Genomic DNA, 25,972 nt, shown 5'->3' on the forward strand with positions numbered 1-25,972 from the left:
TCCAGTTATGAAATTATAAAAAGGAAATATTTAAATTCTTATATTGTTTGTATTTATGAACGTTTTTGCGTTCAGTTGTTGTTAATATTTACGTTTGGTAATTTATAACATTTTAAAATAAAAGTCCTAGTTCTCTGTGTATGTTGTTTAAGTATTTAATTTTTTTTATGTAAATTAAAAAAATATTTAGTACATTATATTTTTGAAGAATTTTGGAGTATCACTGTGTTTGATCAAGTATAACCTTGTAAATATGCCATATCGAAACGCTACTTTGACAACAATCGTCAACAATGGTGGAACGGATTCTGTGACATTTCTGAGGCAGTGTTCGTTTTCTGATACGAAAATATCAATAATGATCAATATTTTAAAAGTAATAACAACTGCGATAATATTTTAATAATATTTCGCCTTATATTAATACAAAACGTCGAGAATGTGTGATGTTTGTTCGGAGTTTTCACAGCTTTTAGTAAATTGTAAGTTACATTGTTTCGAAATATTGTGAACCATTTACTTTTACGAGTATTTTCTTACTTAGAACTTTGATTATTTATGCTAAATTTTTATTAAATGAATGAGTGTAACCAAAAATTAATCTAAATGCCCTTTTTGTTTGATTTATTTTAGGTGAAACAAGATTAACCGACGATGTGTCCCAGTATCCAACTATAAGTCAATCCGAACTCGAAACAGTATTAAATTATATTCTTTCGTGGCCACAAAGGTAGGAATAGACTTATGAGAGTAGTATTCATTTATAAAATAATTATATTAAGATAAAAATAATTATAAATATTAAATAATTTGTGTGCCTTGAATGGTATGCATTCCTTTCAAGGCACATTTGTTTTTGTATCAATGTATCGTTAAAAATTTATTTTGATAGTTCGAAATCTAATTATTTTTTTTAAAAAATTTTAAATTATATAATGTACTTGTATTTAAGGCAATGTATGTGCTGTTACCGTGATGTGAAGAATTTTGAAAGATTTTATTTGGTGGTTCAAAGCATTCTGTGCTTATCCGTGTGCCAACTTAAACAACTTAAAGATGATTTATTAGCTTCTGTTAAAACTGAAGCAAACAGTGATAGTCAAGAAATACAAAAAGAACCAGAAGTTTTAAACACATTACAAAATGAAGAAGAAAGCTCGGAATCAAAAGAAAAAGTTCTGGAAACAGAAAGTACAAAACCTCCAGAACCAAATGAACCATCTGCAGATGAAGCCACTAGCATAGATAAACCTGCAACTCCTTCTGGTGATACGGAGACATGGTCTATGCAGCAGAAAGAGAAGCTAATGCACATAGTGTCCAAGATATTTCTCCTAAATTTCCCTCTTTATTTAGCATGTAAACATTCAGCACTTAGCCGGCTAGATGACTTGTCAGCACAGGAGATATCAAATCTGAGCTCATATTGTGATCTTCATGATACAGAAATACCAGCATATTTACTACGGAATGTTAGCTTATTTTGTAAACTTGGAGGAGTTTGTGCCATGACATCAGTATTTGAAAGTGCAACACCTGCTAGTCTTCCTTTGTCTATGGCACATGCAATAGTGGCTGCTGTTGGTAACTTAAAATTGTGGTTAAATTTCAGAGCAGTTGCACAACTTTTTATGCCTTTAAGGAGCAAGATATTAAAGTATATGTGTAGTTTGGAAGATAAAGACTTAAGGGTGCCAGCTGTCAAGTCTATGGCAGGTGAGTAATTATAATTTTTTTCATAATTAATTAAATTTTATTTATATATTAACCATAAAAAAATTGTTACCAGATTTTATGTGGGGAGCTGCTAAAGAACCACTTGATGCCCCGCTAGCATTTGACGGAGATGGTTTGGCATTAGCTTTCAAATATTTCAACAGCAGTACATTGACCATGAGGTTGGCTGGAGTAGCACAGATCAATGCACACATAGCTGCACATAATGAGCTTTGTGCAGGAGAACCGGCTGCTGATGCAGAACTAGCCGGACAACAATTGGCAACTTGGTTAACTAATAATAATATCATTGAACACTTGTTCGGTCCCAACTTACATGTTGAGGTAAATAACCTATTTCTTTTTTTGGATTTTGTGAGTTTTAGGATAAACTAGTTTTAAATATAATAATTTGTTACATTACAGGTGATAAAACAATCCCACATGATTTTAAAGTTTCTCGCTGTGGAAGGTCGAGTTACCCCCGAACATGTAGAGTTGGTATGGGCGGCTGCGCAGCTCAAGCATTGTGGTCGTCAAGTATACGACCTACTACCTGGATTTATTAGGGCCTTAGCACCGAAGCCGTGTGCACATCTGTATAGTCTGCTATGTTCTCTACCTCCCAAGGAACACACTGAACAGGTCAGTTTTACTAATGAACATTTAGTCCAAGAACAAACTGGCACTAAACCACGAACAGATCGAATGAAACAATATTCGGTACGGGTAGTAGCGCTATAACGCGGCATGTGGTCTCAGAGCCTGTACCTGGCGTCGGCGCTGATGCGCGCGATGTGGGCGCGCGGCGGCTGCGGCGCCGGCTCGCCCGCGCCCGAGCCGCCGCGCCTCGCGCCGCCCGTGTGCAAGCCGCACCACCGCTCCTCCTCCGAGGCCAGCGTCAGCATGGACCAGACCAACTCCGACGACGACCCGGTAACGACCCTGAATCGATCATTCGTGGGACCGATTCTACTCACTTTTAACACTGTGCCTATGAAACTTTATATAGACACGTTTTGTGTATATGTTGAATTAAAATACGTATAAAAATAATAATGTATTGCTAATTGTAAATTATATAGATAATCTTTTTAAAGTGTGAAGAATTAAGTACCTCCGGGGAAGAGGCGGGACCTACACCTCGAAAGCAAAGCAAACATCAACGTGAACTTACAGGTATAATTAACTTTTGTTTTTCTGGTTAATTACTTAACAATAGTAAATTATTTATATATTTTGTATTTACAGCTGAGCAAGAATGGCTCCGAGAAGGTGAAGAGCTGGCTAAGAAAGAATGTTCTTCACTTAAATCTTGTCAAAAGTAAGTAAATCAGATACTATAAATTGTTTTAAGCCCATACAAAAATTCATTCAGAGTTTGTCACAATTAGATAACAACAACAACAAACTAACTAAACTCCTATTTATACACATTATTACGCGCGAAACAACAGCAATTTGTTTAGTATATAAAAAATAAAAATTATAAACGATGAGTAAAATATAAATTGTACTCTTATAGACGTAATAAGCGAGCAGGAAGCAGCGGAAGTGCCAGCAGCGGTGCCGAAGAGTTGCTTCGACCGCGGAAGAAGAAACTTTACAAGAAGCGTCACAAGCCAGGCAAGACGAGGCATTTCCGTGAGTGCATGGTCCATATATTTCATTGGATCTTTTTAGAGATATATGAACTATCAAAATTTGAGTACAGATCTTTTAACATATTATGCACTAGCTGTGCCCGCGACTTTGTGCACGTTGTTTGAATTTAAGTTATTTGGATATTGTAGCGTGATTTTATTTTTATTCTATATATAATTCTAAAATAAAAGTAGCCTAATTACATCCGCTATCTGCCAGTGAAAGTTCCGTCGAAATCGGTTCAGTCGTTCCAGAGATTAGTCGGAACAAACAGACAGACAGAAAGACAAATATTCTAAAAAATGTTATTTTGGTATATGTTCCGTATATACATACATATGCATTTAGTAAAAAGCGGTTATTTTAATATTACAAACTGACACTCCAATTTTATTATATGTGTAGATATTGCATTAAATTTATATTCTTAATTTGAATAATCGATTTATTTTTTATTTATTACTGTCACTAAATAAGATTTGTAATTAAATTTTCGACCAGTAGCGGCACAATTGAAAACTACGGACTTAGCGGAATCTGTGTCCGACGTGGAGGAGGAGTCGTCCGGCAGCGACACAGCGCACTGTCAACTCCTGTGCGACAACGTCGATGCCAGGTTGGAATTTACTTAGAGTTTTTATGAAACAGCATATCACATGCGGTTTATTATGGGAGCTAGGACTCGTCGTCTTTATATTTATTATATGTCCATTTGGATAACGTACATACACATTTTGCCAGGCAATATTTGGATGTGTGTCTTCATATCCACTTTGACATAACTACTAAAATCCCATCAGAAGATATATGAAATGCTCCGGGTATCGAAATAATAATATTCTCTTTGTTTTACAACTCGAATAAAGAATATGTGCGATCAAGCAGGCGGCTGATGGAACTGCGACTGATGGAGAGCTACAAGCGGCGCGAGGAGGAAGAGGGCAGCGCGTCGTCGGCGCTGTCGGCGCACTCGCACTCGCACCGACACCTGCCCGACCTGGACGAGGACGACTCCGCCTGCGAGGAGGAGCTGGCCAGGCTCGCCGCGCAGGCACTGACGAACGACATTATTGCATGTTTGTAGATTATGTGATGAGATGGATATTACATGGTGCGTCTAACGCTTTCTTGTAGGCGCAGTGCCTGACGGAGTACGGCGGCGTGGGCTTAGAGGCGCGACCGCCCTCGCCCGCTCCCGCGCCGCTGCCCTTCAACGTGGACGACGTGTGCCGGCCCGGGAACACGCTGTTGTGGGATCTGCTGCAGGACGGCGCCATTGTGAGTCGTATGACGATGATACACATATTATTATATCCTACTTTAGTTGCTCCGTAATATTTTAAACAGGTTTTGTTTTCTTTTTTTTTGCATTTAAACAAATATTCGAAGTTTTAATTGAATAAAAAAAATATATACAATATTATGCATAATTAGGTGTCTCGACTTATACAGGTAAAATTCATAGTTTCTTAGACTTATCTTATTTCCTTTATATATAGATAATATAAACAAAAATATCATACATATTTATCTCATATGTTATAATAGCTATAAAATTTATAGGAGCAACTCGGCGAGGGTCTGGCGTTAGAGGCGGAAAAGGCTTTATGTGCACTGCTATGTTTTAGTACGGACAAATTCATCAGAATCAAATTCATAGAGGGATGTCTAGACAATCTCGCTAATCATAGGTAAATAAACTTTTATATTCACTTAATGTTTGCTTTCTTTGCTATTAATGTGTATCTAAACATCATTAACTCGAACAGATCCGTTGCGGTATCGTTGCGTCTACTACCAAAGCTATTTTCGTCATTCCAACAATTAAGAGGAATGGATATGCATCAGGTACAATTTTGTAATTTCTTTATATGTTATATGAAAGAACGAAAATTATAATATTTTTAATTAATAATAATAAAATTCAATAGCAACACTCTACAGTTTACAATAAAATGCGAATGTAACGAGTAGAACTCTGCGCAGGTGGTGATGTGGGCGGAGCGCGAGCGCGGCATGATGCGGCTGTTCCTGGAGGACCTGCGGCACTACGTGTCCACGCGCGCGGGCGCGCCCGTGGGCGACGCGCAGCACTACGCGCACATCACGGAACTCACCGTGCGCCTGCACTTTCTCACCGCGATATTTTCGCCCGTCGGCTCCCCGCACCATTTTAGGTGAGATATACTATTTTATTACCGATGAGTCGATCTTTGATACTGCAGCCGGGCGCTATGCTGAGTTGACCCTCCTTATAGTCACGAAATGAAAACATTCGGTGTCGTATTTCAGCGTTAGAACGAGTAAGAAGCGAGTTACTTTTTGAGTTATTGTATATGTAATGATTGATAGAACTAGGTTCCGAAGTTTTCGGGCAAATTTTTACCAATCTGGTGGCAAGTATTTCATCATCCATAGTCCACGAATAAAACATCGAGGTGCTCTCGTCCACAGACTGACTGTGGAGCAGGTGGAGGAGCTGTGGCAGTGCCTGGTGGCGCGCGGGTCGAGCGAATGCGCAGACTGCCTGTACTCGTGGCTGCTGTCGCACACCAAGTCGCCCGACCAGCATGCACTCGGTCTGGACGCGCTACGCTTTCTCTACGTCGAGAAAATGCCCACACTGGATCCAGAGGTTCATTTAGAAACTTTAAAAGTGTTATATATATAAAATTTGAACAAACCTATTCTTAAAATTCCTGATGTTTGCTTATTTTATAAAGGTCATTAATTCTATATATAAAAATAAATGTAGTCAATGTAATTATAATTTCCATTGACCAAATCATAAATTGTAAATTTTATAACTACTAGTCTCGACCACTTTGTAACAATAACAATACTCCATCTTTGATGATGGAATTATAAATGAAAGTCTGATTGATTGTTCTCAGACTATCAGCATAATGGGCCTCAGCCTGTACCAGCAGCTGTGCAACTTGGCGCGCATGGCGCTGGGCGCGGGCGACTCGCGAGACGCGGCGCACCCGCACACGCTGGCCATGGACCATCTGTGGAAGATCGCGCTCAGGGCCAATAGCACCGGTATATTCACTTAAACTTTCCAAATCAGTAATGTGTAATCTGTTAAGTTATTATTTGTATAAGTCAAAGTCAAAGTCAAAAATCTTTATTCAATATAGAAGTGTTTACACTTGCTTATTGATTGTCAAAAATCTACCACCGGTTCGGAATTTAGCACCTCGGACCTGAGAAGAACCGGTAAAAGAAACTCAGCGGGATATATTTTTTAATTTTTTTTAACCATTTTCCATGATAAGTATGATAAGTATATTTTAGTTATTTGAAACAGCCTGGAGGCGATCATTTCATTCCCAAGGTGTGCAGTCAACTAAAAAGTCATTAGTGTTGTAATATCCTTTAGCACACAAACGCTCTTTATCGACTCTTTTGAATTTTATAATTGAACAATTTTGAACGTTTTCTGGGATCCTGTTGTAAAAACGTATACATTGCCCCAAAAAAGAGTTACTAACCCTGTGTAAACGGGTACTTGGAGTAACAAGTTTATTCTTGTTCCTAGTGTTAATAGACTGTACGTCACAATTTCTGGGAAAATCATTTATGTTTTTGCGTACATACATAAAATTTCTTAATCGTCATATATATACATATATATATATATATGGAAATATCATGAAAAATCTTTTCATGAAAAACCTTATTTTTATTGTCATACAGATGTATCGATGGGCGCTATTCAATATCTCAACAGCTACTATATGGGTCAACAGTTACAGCAAGAAGATGACTTTGTTTCCAAATGTATGTTTCATCTGTCATCTGCCGCTGAGAGATTAATATCTAAAAATGATGACGGTCAGGGCACGTCGCTGACGTCGAGTGTTCCAATAGAGGAAAACAAAGAGACTGAAAAAACTACAGATAAACAGAATATTTATGAACATATGACCGAAGAAGCAGCATTACAGTGTATACAGAGGGCTTTGTTGTTGTTAAAAACACACTTAGACACATTCAAAAGAAGGTATGTTGTTATTTTAATTTAGTGTTTGTAAATATTATTTTGATCAAATATATATATTATATATATATACAGATAACTTAAGCATTACAGAATTTAATAACCTCATTAGATATATTTACCACCTCGCATTCCCATACAGCCTCAACCTTGACTAGTACAGAATGCGTTCAGGTATTGAGTTTACCCACTTTTTTATATCGAGGATTCTATGCTCTAGTGTGAGAAGATAAATGATAGCTAGTATAGTCAATAAAGATATAAGAAACATAATAATTTCGTTACTATATCTGACATGTGCAAGGTAACGTATGGCTAAAAGCCCATGCAATGAGTGCCTATCAACACTACTCGTCTGCCTTAGGAGTCTAAGTAAAAAGAATAATAACGAAGTCCCTCGCGAGGCAGATACGCGTACCACCTGCGGCGCTGGGCGCTGGCGGAGTCGGGCGCGTGGGAGGGGGGCGCGAGCGGCGCGGGCAGCGTGCGCGTGACGCTGCAGCCCGCCGGCGCCGGCCCGCGCGCCTCGCTCGCGCTGCACCAGTCCGACCTCGTGGCGCATCTGCGTGCGCACGTGCACGTCTGGTGGGAGAGACAGGTCTGCGACCCCTAGTTTTAAACGTTGTCGTTATTAAATTCAATATGGTTTACTTATATTTATAAATAAATTATATGATTATAGATACAAGGGGAAGAAGGCGTCACTGCGCTTGCAACGGATGGTCCTCTCCGAATGATAACTCAGGGCCAGGAGTTGACGATCGACTATGATGAGCGGACGCTTTACGACATGGGGTTTAAGGATAACCAGGTTTGGAATAAAAGTAATATTTATAATATACTAGTCTCACTTAGGCATATTTACAGTTTCAGTCTGTTCAGTATTATGGGCTGCAGTCGTTTTGTACCCTATGTTCTTTCCTGTACCCCAGACAACGTGGATGCAAAATTTTATAATGATCCGTTGAGGAGTTAAGAAGTGAAAGTGTAACAAACAAACTCGCATTCGCAGTTATAATATTTATGCTTAAATGTACCCCTAAGAAAAGAAAATATGAATGAGTGCCCCTTCCTATCTACATAACTCACTCCTTGACCGTAAAGTCGCATCTCTTTACCACGTCCCCAGTTGGTGTTCGTGTCGGTGGGCGTGGGCGGTCGCGGCGCGTGGGCGGAGTGGCCGTCCGCGCAGCCGGCGCCGGCGCGCGCCCGGCTGCCCACCCACCTGCTGCTGGACCCCACCTACTTTCACCACTTATTCACGCTAATGCAGGCGCTCGGCCAGATGAAGGAGCCAGGGACTGGGGTGACTGACTATTATATTTTGCTTTTCTTAAATTAATTATAATTTTAATTTCAAAATAATAGAAAGGTTTTTATTTGAAAATAATGAAATATATTTAATTTTGCTCATGAACCTTTTTTGGAAATGTATCATGGCCTAATTTATAATTTTATATCTTCTATCATTTTCAGGAGCCTGTAGCTCATACTAAGGCACAACTTTTATCTCGGCGCGTCTGGGATATTCTTCAAGCTGTGCCTCTTAACCCTACACTTCTGGAAGCATTTCAAAACCCATCAGAAAACAAGCTTCCCGAACTCTTAGACCCCATGAGTCCACAGAAACTAATGTATTCTCTACATATTATAGACAAACTAAGTTCAAACAACAATGGTTCTAATGTGAAGGAACCCACCAGTAGCTTGGATAAGACTGAAGAGAAAGTGAGCGTAGAGAATTGGAATGAATTATTTATTAAGAAGGGTGGACTGAGGTTGCTGTATGATATTATGATGTCAGGTTAGTACATAAAAAAAACTTTCTCAACAATATTCGCTAACTTTTGGCCATGGTAGTTAATATGAAAAAATTGTGTCTTACTAATTCATTGACAAATAAACTCAAGAACTAATTTTGACGAATAAAATATTGGTCTGTTGTATTTTATAAAGATTTAAAGCATTATCTATCTGATACTAGTTAAGGTCGAAAATGCTTGTAATTTAATATTCTATTGTATTAATATTACAAATTAAAGGTTTGTCAACCTTGATAATCTTCAATTGTACAATGTATCATATGTATACATGTAATTTTGTTCTCAGGCGTTTTACAGCGGAGCGACGACAGCGAGTGGCGTCAAGACTGCCTTGCGTTATTACTGCAGTTGCTGTGTCGCATCGGAACATTGCCCACCTCAGAAACCGGACAGACTCCAAAACTACACCCAGTACGTTATTCATACTATCTTTAGTAAAACCATTTAAAGCGATAGAACCAATAAAAGAATGAAAAGTAAATTAACTAGTTATTTTTCTTTCGATTCTTTGCAATTATGTGGCCAAAATTATTTAGTTTGACTTAATACAAATAAAAGAGATTAATTTAAATGTGGAAATAAATCGTATAGATTATTTCTCGTAGATTTTGATTTTAAAATAAATTAATTATTTTAAAAGCAAAAGATTTTATTTGTGTTTTGTCAAATATTCTTGTGAGATTGCAAGCATTATTACATTTTAAATTTATTTAAATATATATGTATACAATGTAAAGACATCTATAGTGTTGTGTGTTTTAGTGAAACTTAAAACAACAAACTAATACAAATATTTTGTCCAAGGCTCTACTGTCTCTGATGAACGTGGAGGAAACGACGGAGAGGTTGATATCTATACTATGCGAAGCGGCCACAATGAAGGAACCCACCACATACAAGACTGGATTTTGGGGGAGGGCGCAGGTGAGTCCCGTGGCGCCTAGAGTCGGTCGGTCGCACCGTCGCGCGGCGCAGAGGTAGTGAGTGTGTGCGTGCGCAGGTGGTGCAGCACGCCATGCGCGTGTGCGTGGTGTGGGCGCGCGGCGGCGGCGACGCCGTGGCGCTGGCGTGGTCGCTGCGCCGCGCCGCGCCGCGCCTGCTGCTGGACGACGCCGACCCCGCCGTGAGTACTGCCTCTGCACTTTTCATATTATTTCGATTAAGTTTCTTTATTACTATATATCTCAGAGGTTTTGATATGAGGCAGATTCTGAATCAGATCTTGAGGCTTCATACTCTAGATTATATCCATAAATAATTATTGAGTCTGTTATTTTATTCGGTTTTAGAATCTGGAAGAAGAAGTGCCTCGGAAAGCACGTGAAGCTATTGGTCTTGAGCCTGAACTGATAGTGTAATTTTCGTGGTGTCTGCAGGCCGAATCCATTCTTTGTTTAGCTTTGACGTTTAGCCAATTTGTTCCGTAGGTTCGTCGCGAGGCAGGCAGCGCGCTGTATCGCCTGTGCGCAGGCGGCGAGACGGGCGTGCTGGCTCCTCTACTGCAACTTTTGCTGCAGCATTTGCCTCGTGCTGCTGACATGCGACCGCACAATTACCACCACCATGAGGTAACCTGGGAAGACGTTAGCTTGTTGCATGTTTTTACAAATAATCTATAAATATATTTTATGCACTTATTACAATTATTTTGGAGTAGAAGAAATCAAATAATAACTTTATTTTGCTTTTTATATATTTGAAGGTTGCTCATCATCACGCCGAAGAAGGAAAAGAGCCATATGGTCCAGCATGTAGAGACTACTTTTGGCTTGTATGTAGATTGATTGATGGGTTACCAGAAGACTTTTTTAAAGGTATTTTGTTGTATTTATTTACGTAATATTAATTAACCTTATATATATATATATCCTTAAAAAAGAATATCTTTGTCTATTAATGATGATGTAGAAAAAATCCATTTTTTAGAAGGTGCAGTCGCAGAAGATAGTGGAGCTCCAGATTTAAACGAACTCTGTGAACAAATCCGTTGTTCTCTTGAAAAACGTGAGATAATAGAGAAACGTTCTGAGCCATGTACCCCTGACGACGGATTGTACGGCCAACTGAGTCTCCTCACGCATTTATCGAAACACCCCCTACGTTTTAAAAACTCAGAACAAGGAACTAGAACTTTAGAAATGGTATATAAATAATAATTATCTTTTGGACGGCTTTTACTCAGAACTATGTTTGAAAAACCGTTATAAATGTACCATTCTCCCTCAGGTTTTCGGGTTTCTGTTCGACGTCCCCAACCCCTCCCAGAGAAATCTTCCCAAGTGCAAGTCGCAAAAGTCTCGCGCTGCAGCCTACGACCTACTAGTGGAACTGGTACGGGGCGCACCAGACAACTATATGGTCCTGCACCACAAGCTTATGGAACATCACAAACCTGGTGAGCGACCTCGATCCGTCCGGATCGTCGGGCAGCCGAACGCGCGTACTAAGCCAGTCCCCCCCGCAGGCCCGTCGTCGTCGTACCCGTGGGACTACTGGCCGGCGGAGGAGTCCCGCTCGGAGTGCGGCTACGCGGGGCTCACCAACCTGGGCGCCACGTGCTACATGGCGTCGTGCATGCAGCACCTGTACATGATGCCGGCGGCGCGCGCGGCCGTGCTGCGCGCCGACCCCGCCCACAGCCGCCACGCGCCCACGCTGCACGAGATGCAGCGCATGTTCGCCTACCTCATGGTACGTCCGCGCCGCACACTTTCGTGAATGATACTTTCTGGATCATAAACGAATATTGCTAATCGAACATTCGCTCCCAAAATTTATATATACATATTGTTTTTTTGTTAAAGAAAAACCTTTTCTAGAGCCGAGCGTCGCTAAAATTGGATGTTAAATTTGTAAATGATACAAAGATTTTGACTATCGGGTAAAATAACTGATCATGCCTATGTTTTTTCATTATATTCTCTCAGGAAAGTGAACGCAAGGCGTATAATCCGCGTAGTTTCTGCAAAGTCTACCAGATGGATCACCAGCCACTGAACACTGGCGAACAGAAGGACATGGCAGAGTTTTTTATAGACCTCGTCTCCAAGCTCGAGGAGATGACTCCCGAACTTAAAAAACTAGTCAAGACGCTATTTTGCGGCGTCCTAAGTAACAACGTTGTATCATTGGTGAGCTATTTACTTTGTTTCATATATTACGTTTTACAAACTTCATTTACATATGTTGGACTACCAAATTTCAATCCACTCCCGAATTCAGCGTCAAGTTGATCTCCCTTGAAACGAACATCTAAATCGGTTACAGGGTAACATAAACTAAGCTGATAGGGCATTAGATATGGTGGGCCATCACAGGTGCACTATATCTAACCTATATAATCAGACCGAAGAACTATTGACTTTACGTGCTTTCGCAGCTGCTTAGAACTTCTACGTGATAAAACCTAGTAACTCGTTACCGGGCCGACCCCCTACCTGATGTAAATTTTCATAAGCTAGCCACCAACAGGGCGTTTTAAATCGATATTATGTTTACCTCATACGTGGCCATTAGTGCATGGTGTAATCAGTGGCCTTGTCCCGCAGGACTGCCCGCACGTGTCGCGCACGCTGGAGGAATTCTACACGGTGCGCTGCCAGGTGGCGGATATGCGCAACTTGCACCAGAGCCTGGACGAGGTCACCGTCAAGGACACGCTGGAGGGCGATAATTGCTACACGTGTTCGCAGTGTGCCAACAAAGTTCGCGCCGAGAAACGGTAATTGTTTTGTTTTTAATTTGATGATAGCTTTCTTTGTAAATAACTCACATATAAAGGAACGATTTAGAAGAACTTGTCAGATTATAGTTTTTATAAATTATGCGTCGTATCGCCATGATCGTATTGATTACACGTTTTGGGAGTTAAAACACTGAGCTGTTCCTAGGCAGGTTGTGCGTCGACCAACGTTCAATAAGAAACTGCCCATAAGCAGACCGACTACGTGTCCACTTAATTTGATCAGTGTTGCTACTTTATTAATAAATACGATTAAATCGGTGACAATACTAAGTATCTTTTTTAAAGTTTATTTTAATTGTTTCAGTTTTAAATGAAGCATAGCATTAAAAGTAAAATACTTATAATTTTTAATTATTGTTTACAGCAAATCTTATTCTTCATAATAAGATATATTTTTATAAAAGATGTATTCATCAAGATTATAATGACATATTGTTTTTATATTTTTAGGGCATGTTTTAAGAAACTACCTCGCATCCTTTGCTTTAATACGATGCGGTACACTTTCAATATGCTCACGATGCTCAAGGAGAAAGTCAACACGCATTTCTCTTTTCCCATGCGGCTCGACATGTCTGGCTATGTCGAGAAACATTTGATGCCGGCCCAATACCAAGGTAAGCATTTATATTTATTCATCTTAACAAATATCGCCGAGATTTTATGTTTGTACAAAGAAAATTAAAAATAGTGTTTAATTATTTATGTGACACTGGTATATTTTTCAGAGGAAAAAATTAAATCAGCTGAGTTAAAAAAAGATGGCGAAAGTAGTTCTTACAATGAAACTGAAGATTCGGATACAGAAGAGCATTATGAGTAAGTATTTTTGGTTTCAATGACATCTTACCTGACACCTGACATTTGACATATAAATAAATAAAAGTGCATTAATGTTAAATAATAAGATTATGAGAGATGATTATTAGAGTACAATTTATTCTACATTCGTTTGCTATGAAAATAAAGCCAGTGTTTCCAATCTAAATATTAGTTTAGAAACTAATTTAATTTATACTCTATATTAGTTACTTGTAATGCTAGATTGTTTCATGCGGATCATGTATTTTTATGTATGTTTGACTAATTTAGTTATCTTGCGACAAAAACTTGGGGAGATTTCTATATAAATTAACAAAATTCAAATGTCTGTCCGTGAATTTAGAATAAGTTTAGTAAAACAAATTGTAATTATTCATGACCATAAGAACGGTAAATAATAATTAATGGGGTTATTATAACGAGTACTCCACGGGTTTAGTTTTAATTTTTAATTTATTATGGTAAATGTCGACAAATCGTCGCCTAGTGTAAGACTAATGTTGCGCGGGCATCCAGATACGAGCTGATAGGCGTGACGGTGCACACGGGCACGGCGGACGGCGGCCACTACTACTCGTTCATCCGCGACCGCGAGCACGAGCTGCACGACCGCTGGCTGCTGTTCAACGACGCCGAGGTCAAGCCCTTCGACCCCGCGCACATCGCCGCCGAGTGCTTCGGCGGGGAGATGACCGTGAGCGCTTACTTCACGCTCTCTCGATAGCGGCACTATCCCATTTACATAGGACCGCTGCAGAGGGTTTTACAGCCATAAGAAAATCGATTAGACAAACTTTTAAGACTGATTCCGTGCCTGGCCCCTTTCTTGAAAATTATTTTGTTGGCGGGTGGGCTTTGCGCGTGTATGCGTTTTATGCAAATTTAGTTTAAAATAGAAATAAGTAATTTTTGAAATGATACCTTCTTATGGGAGGGTAAGCCGCTTCGTTACGTAACATCTTACGGCGCCCGTCTGTCTGGCTGCCCTGATGACAGCAGTAGGCAGGCTCCTCCTCTCTCACTCTAATCCTCTGCGCTAGCCGTATTTCGCACGGTTTAAGTTATGATTTCTGACGGGCGCGCAGAGACGCACACCTTATTGGTTTTTTTTTCGCAATTTATTTTTTTATTTCAGAGTAAAACATACGATTCGGTGACTGACAAATTTATGGACTTCTCCTTCGAGAAGACAAACAGCGCTTATATGTTGTTCTACGAGCTAAGTCCGCCGCGCAATCAGCGTGGTTCAGACTGTGGCCAGCAGGAGGAAGCACAGGTGCTTGGGTCAAAAATATTTGTAAAGTTCAACAGGGCATATATTTTTGTTTCCATTTACTACAATTCTTTCATGATGTCAATAATAATAAAATTCTGAAATATGTTTTTCAAATAATCTATTTTAACCGAAGTTCGGCATCAGTCCTTAATCGTTCGGTGAAATTTAATCACGGCATGAAATAAAAGCGACGAGGAACAATTATAAGACTATGACTCCGCAAAGTCAATAAATCCCTTCTGAGTCAAGGTATTCGTTTCTATAAAAAAATGGCATTTTGCTAATTCTTAAATTAAAATAATTTGTAAAAAAAAAAACATAAATAAATATGCCATATTATTCAACTCGAGATTGTATAGATGATAAAAAAGCGTGGGGTAAATATTTATTAACTTTCAGGCAGGATATCTCATTAATTTATATATATAAGTAAGATATATGTAAGTGTATTTAACTCACATAACTTTGCATCTCAAATGTTGAAAAAGAGTAACTACTGAGTTTCTTGCTATAGTTTTGAAACGTTTGTGTTGTTCAATAGTTCAATGATCAAATGTTCAATATATTTTTTTCGCCTATTTGATTAAACGAAATCTAAAAATATGTTATGTTATCGATTCAATATTGTCTGAAATTTAGTATTTATAATATTAGTTTATAACTGCTATGTCATCAAGTAGATAAGTAAAGTAACGGCATAGGACTGACCAGTCCGTCTGCCCGCAGTCGTCGCGGGCGGAGGAGAGCGCCAGCGCGGCCGTGGAGCGGCGCGAGGCGGCGCCGGCCGTGCAGCTGCCGCCCGAGCTGCTGCGCTGGATCTGGGACGACAACATGCAGTTCCTGCACGACAAGAACATATTCCAGCACGCGTATTTCACGTTCGTTTCCTTCTCGTATATTTACGAGATAAGACGCCGAATTACATTTCATATAAAGGACGATTGGGTCTACCTTTGAGTATAAATATAATACATTAAAAATCTTAACATGAACAAATCAAACGCCTGAGACTTTAATGTCACCAGCGCCAAAAGTATGAACAAACTGTTTGTAGTAAACGTAGTTGTTTGAATTATTTCAAAATTCAGTAGCGTGCTATAACAGATGAATTTAAATAAAGGGTTGCAATAAAAAATATGATTCCACGTAGAAAAAGTGGCCCTGAAAAGTGGGCGCGATCATAGCTGATAGAAAAAGTAAAACACGCTAAGATCGTTGCTCGTGTTTAAGCATTTGTCATCGAACTTAATAATATAGATAGTAAGGAATTCTCAAAGGCTTCGTGTCCTAACAGGTTCATGGGTCAGATGTGCAGCTCCGTACCGCAGTCGCTACTCACGCTGAGGCCGGAGATCACGGAGGTCGCCGCCAGACTGTCGACCTCTTTCTTCATCGAAACTTTTATACACGCCAAGGAAAAGGTTAGTCGGCTCGATGCTATTATAATACTGTTGCATAAAATCATCATTTTAACTAGGTGGTCATGTCTCCTATTCAAAGTCACTTATCTCCAGTGTGTGAAAGGCTGTTCTAAGTCAGATTTTTAATTTAGAACATGAGACACAAAAATCAAAAAAATTACTTATCAAACTACTTTACCGCAAACAGAAACGACAAAATGCCGATCACCATTATTTCCTTAATAATCCTTTAAATATAATCTGATCGCTTTATAAATAATAAAATCAACATAATAAATTTATTGCGAATATATTTTCGGACAGGGTTATATTTCGGGGATTCATTCAAGTCAATTTGATGGCTTTTTGTCACTTTGTTAAACTATATTTATTAATCATTTGTGCCTTTTAAAAGATATATGCGAAGCGTAATTAAAAGCTCAAATTATAGAACATACATATGTGTATTTAACATTTATGTCATTTGTCCGATATTAATCGTCAGTTTTGTAATCATACATCTTTTCACTACGCTCCTAAAGAATATATTACATAAAAACTGTCTTATAGCCTACCATGGTGTCATGGGTGGAGTTGGTGACGAAACAGTTCAACGCGTCCGCCGCGGCCTCGGAGTGGTTTCTCGGTCACATGGCTGATGACACGTGGTGGCCGATGCAGGTAAAGCCTTTTGTAGCATATTAAGACCTATTGTATCTCTTTTAAGAAGTCAACGTTTTAATGAGTATATTTGTGAAATTTTAACATTTTGATATATTTTTTCAGGTGTTAATAAAGTGTCCGAATCAAATGGTTCGACAAATGTTTCAGAGGCTATGCATGCATGTTATACAAAGGCTGAGGTGATTATTATTATTCTTTTATTAATTAACTTCAAACATATAAATGGACGATTGTAAGAAATCCTTTTAATTTCAGATCTAGTCATTGTGCCTTGTATCTTCAGGGTATGGAGGAAAGTGAAGACAATAGCAAATTAGGAGAAGCGAGTTGTGTTACTAGGTTTATAAGGATGTTATTGTCTTTGGTGAGTTTTTTTTTCTTTTATATTTTGCATGATATCAAATAACAAGAAATAAGGTTTTTGTGGTATTTTATTATTGTATTATATCTCTATAAAAACACATATAATCATAGTTTGACCAATTGTATCAATTAGATGACTGCTGTATCTAAAAGTCTGTTTGTTATTATCTTTATCATCTATAATTATAATATATAAATATAGTAATTGTTCTCCTGGACTTGGTTCAACTATCTTATATATATCTAATATATATATAAACAGCGTTTAGTTGCTACAGGTGAAACTTGATCTTTGAGTTGGGCCTATAATTCCTTGGGGTGTCTAATATAATTAACATTTGTTGGTTAAACATTTGAGGCTGAATCTGGAAATAACTGCTGTATTCTGAATGTATAAAACATCGCGATCGATTATTTAAAAAAGTATAATTTCCTGTTGCTAGATGGAAAGCGGAGCGCGGTCTCATTTACGGCACCTGACGGAGTACTTCAGCCTGCTGTACGAGTTCAGCAAGATGGGCGAAGAGGAGGGCAAGTTCATGTTGAGAGTCAACGCTATCTCCTCAATGGTCAACTTCTACTTGGGGCAAAACTCTAACACGGTATTATGAATTGTTTATTTTTAGTTATTTATTATGATCCATTTGTATTAAATTATTATACAATCTTAAGCGATATATTACCCAATTTTCACACAAAAAGATATATTCTAAATGATGGCTCGGCTCTTTCACGATCCGCTTCCGAATTAGAATTATCAATTATATCATATATTTTGTCAAGAGTCGGTCGGTAGCGACTATAAGCGATACTGAGCGGCAAAGTGCTGCAGGTGGAATCCCCCAGCGAGGAGGCGAGTGGCAGCGGCAGCGGCAGCGGTGCGACGGACGGCTGCGGAGACAAGCTGCGGCCCGGCGCGCTCGACAAGATGGTGGCGCTCGTCAGCGGCCTCGTGGAGCGCTCGCGGGACCCCGCCGGACACCTGGCTCTGGCCGAGCCCGACGCGCGTGCGCTGCTGCATGCCAAGGTACGCTGGCCCCGTCCACGAAAAACAGACAAATTTATTAGACAAACTTTGCGCACAAATATATCTTAATAATGACATGTTCCTGTTATTGTCCTAATATAATACTTTGTTTATGTTCAATAATGTACGTTTCAGGGGTTTCCTTTCATCTATCAGCAAACGAGGGACAGTCTAAATCTACAGCAGACTAGATCTCTAATCTTCGCTCTGTGTCGGTGGAACGAAGCTCTCGCCCAAAAAATTGTGAATATGATCTTCCAGGCGATCGCGAAACACTCGGAAGTTAGTATATTTTTTCGGTCGTCAAAGTAACCCGACGACGTAAACTACAAACAATCGTTCGTTCCAGAGCTGCGGGCCGTTTTTTAAGCTCCTGACGCTGCTAGTGGAGGGCAGCGGCGGCGGAGCGGGAGCGTCGGGCGGCCTGCCGTGCTTCACGCAGCTGGTGCTGGCGCGGCTGTGGGACGCCGGCGACGTGTGCCCGCACGCGGCGCTGGAGTGGCTCGCCATGCAGGTGCCGCGCAACAAGGCGGCCCACGCGTGGGCGCTGCGCACGGCCGACCGCTGGTTGGAGACGCAGCTGCTGGCGGCCGGCGCGGCGCGGGTGCGGGCGGCCGCCGCGCTGCTGCTGGTGGCGTTGGTGCCGTCGCAGCACTTCCGCGCGGGGTACGCGCGGGCGCGCCCGCTGCCTGCGCCCGCGCTGCACCTCGCCAAGCTGCCCGACACGGCGCACCACACGCTGCACCAGGTCCGTGGCGAGCCACATTGTACCTTTGATTAGCCATGTGAAATTTTATTAGTAGAGATTTAATGTTCGCTTCTCATTATCCAGGTGTATACGATGCTGTTAGGAAAATTAAAAGCTGCCAGAAAATACACTGACATCGCCGTCCACGGAACTATGAAGCTGACTGCATATTTTGGAGTCATGTCGTATTGTGTCGTAAGCAGGGTAGAGAAATTAATGGTATGTAATTGATCTACTTTAAAACTCAGTGACCTGAGTGAGAAATGTACCTATCCTACAGTTTTCTTTTCCTCTTTAGTTCGGTCAGTACTTCAACGATCTGTGGGAGCTATACCATCCTGCGATATCGGAGCCGTCGGTGGCGGTGCATCCCAACAAGCAGGCACTGCTCACGTTTTGGCACGCCGTGTCTGTCGACTGTCCTGAGAACGTGCAACTAATGCTAGCCAACCAGCGTCTCACCAAACACATAGCATTCAATTATATTCTGTAAGCTACAGTTTTGCTTATATTCTTCATATAAGTCATAAAACATATGAATAAGATAAAAACCATCTAATAGTTTATATCATTGAATATATATAGACATTCGCTTCTTGTATTGTACTATACAAACTCGCAGTGCGGACCACGAGGACGGCGAGGTGGTGGCGTACAACCGCGCGATGTTGCCGCCGTACTACGCGCTGCTGCGCCTGTGCTGCCGCCGCTCGGGCGCCTTCGCGCGTGCGCTCGCGCAGCATCAGAACATACACTGGGCCTTCCGCAACATCGCGCCGCACGCGCACCTCTACCCCGGCGCCGCGGACGAGCTGCTCAGGTTCGACCGGCATTATAATGCAAGCTCAACGAGCTAAAAAAAATTAATCCTTATTAATATATGTATAAGTAATATAATATGATCACCAGGCTAGCGAGAATCCTGGCAGCTCGCGGGGGTGCCGGGGGCGCGGGTGGCGCGGAGGGCGTGGACGCGCGCGAGGCCGCCGCCTTCCGCCGGAGCACGCTCTCCGCTTACTTACAGGGTGAGCAGACGCGTCTCTCGACTAAGCTTATAACTCCGGAGCGGTTTCTCCTAGTGGTTACATGATACGAATTACTTTTGCAGGTTTAAATGGACGGACGTGCTGGACGACGTTAATATCGGCGTTCTGCACGCTCGTTGAGAATGAGGACGATAGACTGTACGTAGTTTACAATGGTGGACTCCAGATGACTTTTGAAGTGAGTAGTAATATAAATTATATAACTTTTTAACTTTTCTTTTGAAATTTATAGTAACGAGTTTGATTTAGAGGTCTAATGCTGAAAATTTGTCGAGTCTACGCGTGGCTATTTATGTGACTCGCATATCTCGAGGACAAACCGAACGCATAAATCGAATTCGATACTTTTCTATAACAGGCACTGCACAGCCTACACGCGGTGTACGTGGAAGGCGGCGGGGTAGGCGGCGTGGGCGGCGCGAGTGCCGGCGCGGGCAGCGCCGTGCGCGCCGAGCTGGGCGCGGCGCTGCGCTGGGCGCGGGCGCTGTGCCGCACGCTGCGCCTGCGCCGCGACGCCAAGGAGGCGCGGGCGTTGCTGCTCGCCTGCAAGGACTGGCCCGAATGCGCCCGCCGCCTGCTCACGCTGCTCAACCTGCACCAGCGCACTCCGCGGCTGCCGCATGCCGCTCTCGGTTAGGACATGTTCTCTTATGTGTATATCAAGAAAAATAGCACCTCGATAATCTTGTGGCTAGAGAATAAAATGTAAATTTCGAGTGTCTGGGCATAAGTCCCGCTCTCTTTCGTTCTTGTCCTATCGGATTTTGCTCAATTGACAAGAAATGGAGAGTAATGGCGACATCATTTGTGTACGATAAATATAATATAACGCGTGCTTTTGCCAATCTTTCCTAAGACCGAAGATCGATGAGAACATCATCCGTATATTTATTTGATTCTAGACAGTTTGTTATGTATAATATTTAAATTTTCAAATGTATTCGAACATATTAAAATTTTAACGTTTATAGAACTTAAAATTATATGTTTGAAAACATGTCCATACACTGGGATCGTCTATCTGATGGCGCCGTCGACAGGTGTTCTCCGTGAGCTGGTTCTGATCGGCGGCGGGGCGGCGCTCGGCGCGCTCGTGCCGCTGGCGGCGGGCGCGCACGCGGCGGCCCGCGCGGCGTCGCGCCCGCGCCTGCGCACGGCGCACGCGCACGCGCACCCGCACTCTCCGCCGCGCCCCGCCTTCTACCGCCCCTACCACAAGTTCATCGGTGAGTAGTAGTAGTACTAGATGCCGTTTTATAGATTATAACGAGCGAGATTCAAATATTACAAATTCAATTTTGCAGACACGTGTTGTCGAGTCGCGCGGAGTCAGCGCTGCATGTCGGAGCAGCTCGTGCTGCTGTCAGCGTTGTGCGCCCTCGAGGCGGTACCGCTTCGTTTTAATTATTTCGCAACCTTCTGGAGAGACGTTGCGACGTCACCGGTGAGGAGCTACTGAATTTAACATTTCAATGTACAATTTCGTCAGTGTATATACTTTTGTTCTGTTCAGACCAAGATAAAAAAAAAAAAATACTGATCGTCTGTGTCTCTCTAGGCGGACGCGAAGTTAGAAGAAATGTTGCTGGAATGTAGTGTTGTGTCGGAGTACGTTGATGCGGTGTTATTGGACGAACGAGAATCGCTAGCCGATCCTGCCATCTACGACTTCATGCAGCATTATTATCCCAAAGTAATCTTCATTTAGTTTGTGTAGTGAGATTAATTTGAATATTGAACTAGACAATTCATTAAATATTTAATTTGTAATTCAGCTGGGAGGGGCGACGAGTCCGTGCGCATCGGGCGCGTCTAGCGTGGCGGGGGGGTCGGGCAGCTCGGGCGCGGTGGGCGGCTCGTCGCGGGCGGCCGAGGCACTGGCCGAGGAGCTGGCCGGCAGCGCAGCTCGGGCGCCGCTCGTCACGTTGGTGGGCAGTACGCGGGCGCTGCTGCTGATGGCAGAGCGTGCACGTCCGACGACGGGTTCATCGTTAGCGCGCGCTTTACATCGAGCTGCCACCGCGTTACACCAAAGGCTGCTTAGACCCACCGGTAAATCGCTTTGCTGAGTTTATTTAGTCTTTGTGTAGCTTTATAATACATAATAGTTAGCTTGCTGTGATATACCTGTAATTTTGACTATGCCGTACGACTAAAATATCTTTGTCCTTAAAAAATATATTACATGTTATTTACGCTATTAGAAAATATCGTTTTCTTATTTATTGCTATTGTAGTAAATTATAATAACCGAAGATATCATAATGTTGCGGCATTTTATTGAGCAATAATAGTTTCCATAATAGAAGAAGAAACCGGCGAGACAGAGGCGGGGGGTCCGACGAGCGAGGCGCGTTGTCCGTCCGCGGAGGGCAGCGAAGGCGAGGAGCCGCTGGAGGAGTCCGACGAGTCCGCCGAGGAGGCGGCGCCTGCGCTGCCCGACCTGCTGCCGTTGCTGTCGCACGCCCTGCGCCGCCTGCACCAGCTGCAGCCGCCCGACGACTGAGCGTCGCTACGAGGACATTACTCTCATTCTGTCTCTATGAGAATATTTCGATAGACTTATAACTGAACCCTGGACTGTGACATCAGAACGACTCTAAAACCCACCTTTATCACATTGAAATTTAGATTATGAAATGAGAGCACTTTAAAAATAAACCGCATTGTGTTTGATATACCTCACGGTTTTTTTCTAGTAAACCGTTACAAATTAGATTTTTTAAGCACACATATCTGTAAATATTATATGTCTGCAACCTGTAATTATTCTCAATATTAAAATAATGGCTACTCTGTAGCGTGAATCGAATTAAATTTTGATTATTAAGTTTAGCTGCAATTGACTAGTTTTATGAAATATCTTACTTTGAAAACATATTTTAAAATTTTAAAACATGTAAACAATATATTTGGGAAACTCTTCCTATTTAACGTTTAGTAATTTATATATTTGTTGCACTACTTACAATGAAAATTGTTTGAAGGCTAAAGAAAATCTAGTAGAAAAAAAAAATTAAAATCGTCGTAATATTGTTACAAAGTGAATCCGGTGCTTATGTTAAAATATGTGCAGTTAGTTTCATTTATTTATTATTAAATTTGTAATTAAAAATTCATGACATAACAATGTTAAATATTTTTGGAACATTCCAAGCTTTGATCAATTAACTTCTACGAAAAGGAGTTAGGGTATATTTCTATCTGTTTTACAATAAGTAAAATACAAATTAATACACCCAATTTGCGCTCTTACGTAGAAGTGTATCGTTTTTAACTTCATATGACGATTTCTTTGTAAGAGTATTTGAAAAACAATTCAGACGACCAAATTTAATATGTTTTGGGTATTTTGGCTTGTTTGTCAAAAGGATAGATGCTCAATATGTAATTTTATAAAAATTTTTAGATATTGCCTTTTTCGTTTAGTGTATAAGGAGTTTGTAACAAACGATGCTTAAAGTAAATATGTATAGAGTCTGTTTCCTACTTGTTTGAAATGACTATTTTATTTATGTTTAACATTGTATGTAATTGGTCGCAGATATTTTAGTATTATATCGGAGGTCGGATGAAACAAAATTAACTATCTCTTTTACCCGTATGTTTTAAACACTGCAGGTATGTGTCATACTTAATTTTGCTTGTTTAATTGTATCACAATTATAAACATGGTCTTTTAATTAACATATTTTTCAAAATTCCTCATTTTGTTACTTTTTTAAAAGATTGATGTTAACTTGTAATACTTTTTATTCCGACCCCAAATGTAAATTATGTTACTTCTGTGACCGTAATATTAGGGTAATTAAATATTGTGTATTGAGTGTAACTAAAATAATGGTAGATGTTTTTATTGTATCGCTTGATCCTGACAGAATCTCTTGGAATAAATTCAATTCATTCCCAGATGAGATCATAGTAAACACCACATGAATACTTAGTCATAAGATGTTTAGAATAGGAATGTTTTTTTTTTAAATTAAAAGGTCCCTTAAATATTAATTGAGACCAAAAAATATTTTTTACAAAATATTTTAATCTTAGCACCCATTTTTTTTAATATAAGAAGCAGGATAGAAGAAAATATAGATGGCTATTTTAAAACAAGGAACAACCTTGGAAAAATTAGTTTTCATCAAAATTATAATTACGTTTCGGCTGTGAAAATTTTGTTAGTTTAGGAATAAATTAAAATTTGTGAAGATTGTTCCACTTACCCACATAAGAGTACCCCAGTGAATTTCACTTAGATCACAATTTTTACCTACTGTAAGAGAATACCCGTCCAAAGTCCACTTATTTTATTTGCCGAACATTTAAACTAGGCCAGTTAAATTTTATAGTCCCATATGTCTTATTAAGTTTTTAAATGTAATGTGTGAAAAAATGTATTGGCACGCTCGTCGTCAATAGAAAAATGTTGTAATTCATACAACATTTGAAAGCTTTTTGAAGTAATGTTCGAAAATTATTTGAAGGCAGCCGACTCAATATGTTTTCCTACAATTTTATTTTTAAGATTTTATATTAGAATAATTTTTCTACATCTAGATTCTGTCATCACCATTTTATACTACAATGTGTTTACTTTCTTCGTAATCGCTAGTGTTATTTAATACTTAATTGAATTAGAGAAAGAAATAGCACACTGCCCAGATATTTACACAAATAATACATTTAAGATGTCTTGTAGTATTTCGTCAATAAGTAGTTTAAAATGTATAGTATTCAAAATTCATCTTTAAATATGTCCATTTATGATACATTCAAATTGTAACATTGTCTACCCATAAAGCTTTTCTTGTAAATTATTTTTGACTGCAATAGGCTACATATATGAAAATCTCATTCTCGAATATTCTACAAAACAATAGCTAACTAGGGAACACTGGAAGCAATAATATTTCTCTGTAACTTATATATTATTATATATAATTGCTGTTAACGTATTTTGATAAATATTTCACTGAATATTGTGTTGTTTTATATTGAAGAACTTCGTTGTTTGGTGAAGGCGGTCACTTTTATAAAAGAGTTATGATGTATTGTGGTGCTAACAATCTGAATTGAGTGACAGGCAGTGGCGACAAAATATATATACGTATATATATTTAATTTTGTCATTTTAGAGCTTATTAATATATTACCGTAAATATAAATATGCTGTAATTATCTTTTTAATAATTTTAAGATTGTATTTTCTGTTTCTGATGAAGTGTGGGCATCTGCTGGTTGCTTTTTTATAGCATTGAGGTTGTATTTTGCGTATTAAATACTGGCTTGTAAAAGTTATTTAAATTTATGTATTATACTTACACCGAGACGATCAAATGTTTTGGTCGAATGTAACTGTGTTATTGAATTAATTTGTGAAAACTTGATAAAAATACTGTAAATCGGACTGGAAAGCCAAAGTAAACAGTATTTTGTAAAAAGTGTTTTATTTTTGAAGATGGAGATTGGAGATATATGACTTTGAATGTAATATTTTAAATGTTCAAAAAAAAAACAATTTGAATGATTAAATAGTTGCGTAAAGAAGTAAAAAAAGTATCATTAATTCTTTTTTATTTTATTAGTAACTTCTATTGGAAATTTATCAAGACAATTTTTTACACATTCTAGGCAATATGTTTTAAAATAGAAAATGCTACATGTTTTACTTATAC

General features: G+C 39.9%; 1 protein-coding gene across 3 annotated transcripts; it reads left to right on the forward strand.

Annotated features, from left to right (window-relative positions):
- The first annotated feature begins 294 nt into the window (after nt 1–294).
- Nucleotides 295–25,730, forward strand: LOC125071145 (ubiquitin carboxyl-terminal hydrolase puf). 3 transcript variants are annotated; one of them, XM_047681236.1, is made up of 56 exons: nt 295–482; nt 634–730; nt 953–1,716; nt 1,790–2,061; nt 2,143–2,361; nt 2,479–2,652; nt 2,817–2,895; nt 2,968–3,040; nt 3,242–3,360; nt 3,862–3,976; nt 4,243–4,411; nt 4,495–4,638; nt 4,924–5,051; nt 5,130–5,208; nt 5,347–5,537; nt 5,815–5,995; nt 6,255–6,405; nt 7,063–7,369; nt 7,775–7,964; nt 8,049–8,177; nt 8,496–8,672; nt 8,843–9,170; nt 9,476–9,600; nt 9,994–10,113; nt 10,190–10,312; nt 10,617–10,757; nt 10,892–11,003; nt 11,116–11,330; nt 11,416–11,584; nt 11,654–11,880; nt 12,117–12,320; nt 12,738–12,910; nt 13,385–13,551; nt 13,663–13,753; nt 14,273–14,450; nt 14,892–15,032; nt 15,759–15,910; nt 16,327–16,453; nt 17,003–17,113; nt 17,219–17,295; nt 17,372–17,480; nt 17,923–18,081; nt 18,312–18,506; nt 18,642–18,788; nt 18,856–19,254; nt 19,339–19,473; nt 19,553–19,743; nt 19,877–20,074; nt 20,164–20,279; nt 20,363–20,478; nt 20,659–20,932; nt 21,341–21,526; nt 21,605–21,744; nt 21,859–21,993; nt 22,076–22,352; nt 22,595–25,730. In XM_047681236.1, the coding sequence occupies exons 1-56, from the start codon at nt 440–442 to the stop codon at nt 22,804–22,806; spliced, it is 9,771 nt and encodes a 3,256-aa protein (XP_047537192.1). In that variant the 5' UTR covers nt 295–439; the 3' UTR covers nt 22,807–25,730. The 3 variants fall into 3 exon arrangements, with proteins under 3 accessions (XP_047537192.1, XP_047537193.1, XP_047537194.1); XM_047681237.1 differs by having other exon boundaries at nt 4,246–4,411; XM_047681238.1 differs by having other exon boundaries at nt 3,865–3,976.
- Nucleotides 25,731–25,972: the final 242 nt, after the last annotated feature.

The sequence above is a fragment of the Vanessa atalanta genome, chromosome 18 (genome assembly GCF_905147765.1).
Source record: "Vanessa atalanta chromosome 18, ilVanAtal1.2, whole genome shotgun sequence".
In the NCBI taxonomy this organism is placed as follows: domain Eukaryota; kingdom Metazoa; phylum Arthropoda; class Insecta; order Lepidoptera; family Nymphalidae; genus Vanessa; species Vanessa atalanta.

What these genes read in the sequence shown, in the direction of transcription:
- LOC125071145 (XM_047681236.1), top strand. Translation starts at nt 440, where the DNA reads ATGTGTGATGTTTGTTCGGAGTTTTCACAGCTTTTAGTAAATT. An exon ending in GTCCCAACTTACATGTTGAG is followed by an intron (nt 2,062 to 2,142) that starts GTAAATAACCTA and finishes GTTACATTACAG; the next exon opens with GTGATAAAACAATCCCACAT. An exon ending in ACATCAACGTGAACTTACAG is followed by an intron (nt 2,896 to 2,967) that starts GTATAATTAACT and finishes TTGTATTTACAG; the next exon opens with CTGAGCAAGAATGGCTCCGA.